The following is a 2,823-nucleotide window of genomic DNA, read 5'->3' on the forward strand; positions in this document are numbered from 1 at the left end:
TGTGTGTGTGTGTGTGTGTGTGATAAGAGTAATATGTATTGATGTCAGACTATGACAAGTTATACTCTCAGCTTTCTAGCGCTCAGGCGTCGTTGGCTATCGCGAAGTGTAACACCAAAAGTGTAAAAGCCTCTAAATTTAGCTTTGATTGCCCCAATACCTATCCAAATGATCAAAATGTCATCCTAGCACTAGGAATGATTCAAAGACAGGTTTATAACTTAAATTAGATACCAATTTGGTAATTTGGTCAAGAATCAAGGTTCAACCAATCAACCTATAACTCACAACTCATGAATCAGAATTCTAATGCTTTAAACCTGATTTTTCAATGCACTAGCTAGTCAACTAAGTCTTAAATGACCTCAAGGTAACCACGAAACAATAAATTTACTTATAAAATCACATAATTAATGATTACTTAATGATTCCTAAGCACCAATAATTTTCCTAACTAGCAACAACCTAAATATTTTTCTAAAGTATAAACCCTAACATGCACCCCTCTTCTTCGTTCCCATTATTTCACTCACTGTAGCGTAGCATTTTTTTCACTGTTACTGGCATTTTGTTCACTGGGCGAGTGTTTTGAGTTGGTGGTTCTGATTCGTGGTGGCGGTGATCCTTGGTGGTGGTGTTGTGGCATTAGACGAGAGGAAGCACATATTACAGGTTAGCATTTCATTTAAACACACTTAACCGCACTTGGACCTGCGGTTTTAGACTTCCGTCGTTCGAACGCCGGTTATAGACAATCACACTTCGATTTTCGGCTGCTCGTAACCGCACTTCGATATGCGGTTTTGAAGGTTCGCACTTTCAAGTGCGTTTCCACTGTGCAACCTAATTTCCTTTGTGTTTTATGTATTATGGTATATGATTTTTTATTTAATATTTGTTATTTATGAATTATGCTAGATGTATTAGTTATTAGTCATAGTTTTAGTTATGAATGACCTCCATTTCACGAAGTTGGGGAAAACCTCCTGGGTAATTTTTAGCTTAGATGATTTTCATGTTGAAAAGGTGAATATGGAAGTAGAGATCAACCTTCGTCTCCCAGACTCAGCCACTCAGATAAATTGTGTGACTGCTTTCATATTGTTAGTATTTGTATAATACCGTGGATTGCTTTGTTAGTATTTTCATGTTCTTAGTCTTTTTAGAATATCATCGGTTTGGTAGATCTTTGTGCTCAGTGGGAGAATTGAAACATGTAACCGTGATGCTTGCAAAGCCACTTGTTTGGCAACCTGCATGAGTGTGCATAATGTTTCTGTCGTTGATTTTTATCAGCTACGTGAAATCAACTACTTATTTATGTAAGCCTGAGTTAGATGGGTTATGAAGTTTCCAATAGTGAAAATGTTAGTGTCCATTATAATCTTCTTACCTTGTGCCGTAGATTGGTTTCTCGATTCTTCTCCAATAATGTCTCACCATTCTTTTGCCTTCTCCAGCATCCCAATGTCCTTCTCTAATTATCTTTTTCTTACCCCTTAGTAAAAGCTAACAGTATATCTTTTGATTTCTGTATTTTTGGTGCTGCTTTAAGATGAGAAATGTAGTATATTTTGATTCTGGAAATTGGACTTAAGGTGCAGTTCGGAAAGAAAGATATTTTAAGTAGTTCCGGGAGCATAATCACTATTTCTATAAAAATATAAGTTTTCACTAAGATTAGCTTAAACAACTTCTTTATAGTTTGATTTTAATTTTAAAAGTTTTCCTTAATTTTTTATTTGTTATTTATTAAATTTTAATATTGTAATATTTATTGTAGGTCGTATTTAATTATATAAGATGGATAATTATCCATTTTTTGATTCTCAAATAAATTCTGATTTTATGTCGGAGTTTTCTTCTTTTCTAAATGAAGTGGGTGAGGGTGATTACACAGATCAGTTTTCCACTGATCAAATATTCTCATCACGCGCCGATTTAATTGAGTGGGTTCGAAAGATTGCATTTGATCTTGGATTTGTTGTCGTCATTATAAGATCTGACACGGCAACTGGTGAAGCTGGCAGAAAGACATTTATTTTGTTAGGCTGTGAAAGAAGTGGGAAGTATACGAAGTATAAGCCAGATGTTCAACCTAGTGTATCTGGCATAAGAAAATGTGAGTGTCCGTTTAGGTTGAGGGGTAAACCTAAAGGAGAGGGTTGGGTGTTAAAGGTTATGTGTGGGTATCACAACCATGAATTAGCATAGACTTTGGTCAGTCATCCTTTCGCGGGGAGGTTAAATGTTGTTGAACAGTCAATTCTTGTGGACATGACTAATAGTCAAGTAAAGCCGTCAAATATTCTTTTGACTCTGAAAGAACATAATGAAGATAACGTGACCACGATAAAACAAATATATAATGTGAGGTACACTTACAAACGATCTTTGAGAGGGTCGAGAACTGAAATGCGGCAATTGATGATGTTGTTAGATAGAGACAAATACATCTAGAGAAGTAGATGTTTGGACGATTATGACGAGGTAAGTGACAGTTTTGGACACATCCCGATTCAGTGCACTTGGTCAATTCATTTAATATTGTTTTCTTAATGGATATGAGATCGAGCCTCATCATACTCTAACTCCTCAACCTCACAAAATTGACCCATGATGGGTAGGTGGAACAGATTCAGAACGTCATCTAATGTGACATTCATCTCACCTATCAGTAGGTGGAAAGTATTAGTCTCTAGGTGCCACCTCTCCGAAAGGGCAACGATCAATCCATGATCGGCATACTCGTATGAGAGGTTCACTAAAGAACCCAACCCCGACATAGAGATATAAGGCTCAATGGCCTCATGGTATATTCCA

General features: G+C 36.5%; 1 protein-coding gene across 1 annotated transcript; it reads left to right on the forward strand.

Annotated features, from left to right (window-relative positions):
- The first annotated feature begins 1,803 nt into the window (after positions 1 to 1,803).
- Positions 1,804 to 2,214, forward strand: LOC148198673 (uncharacterized). Its single transcript, XM_088115890.1, has one exon. The coding sequence runs from the start codon at positions 1,804 to 1,806 to the stop codon at positions 2,212 to 2,214; it is 411 nt and encodes a 136-aa protein (XP_087972016.1).
- Positions 2,215 to 2,823: the final 609 nt, after the last annotated feature.

This window comes from Vigna umbellata, chromosome 5 (assembly GCF_029865625.1).
Source record: "Vigna umbellata cultivar VRB3 chromosome 5, Vumbellata_1.0, whole genome shotgun sequence".
Lineage (NCBI taxonomy): Eukaryota > Viridiplantae > Streptophyta > Magnoliopsida > Fabales > Fabaceae > Vigna > Vigna umbellata.

Excerpts from the sequence above, each read along its gene's own strand:
- LOC148198673 (XM_088115890.1), top strand. The coding sequence starts at position 1,804 with ATGGATAATTATCCATTTTTTGATTCTCAAATAAATTCTGATTTTATG.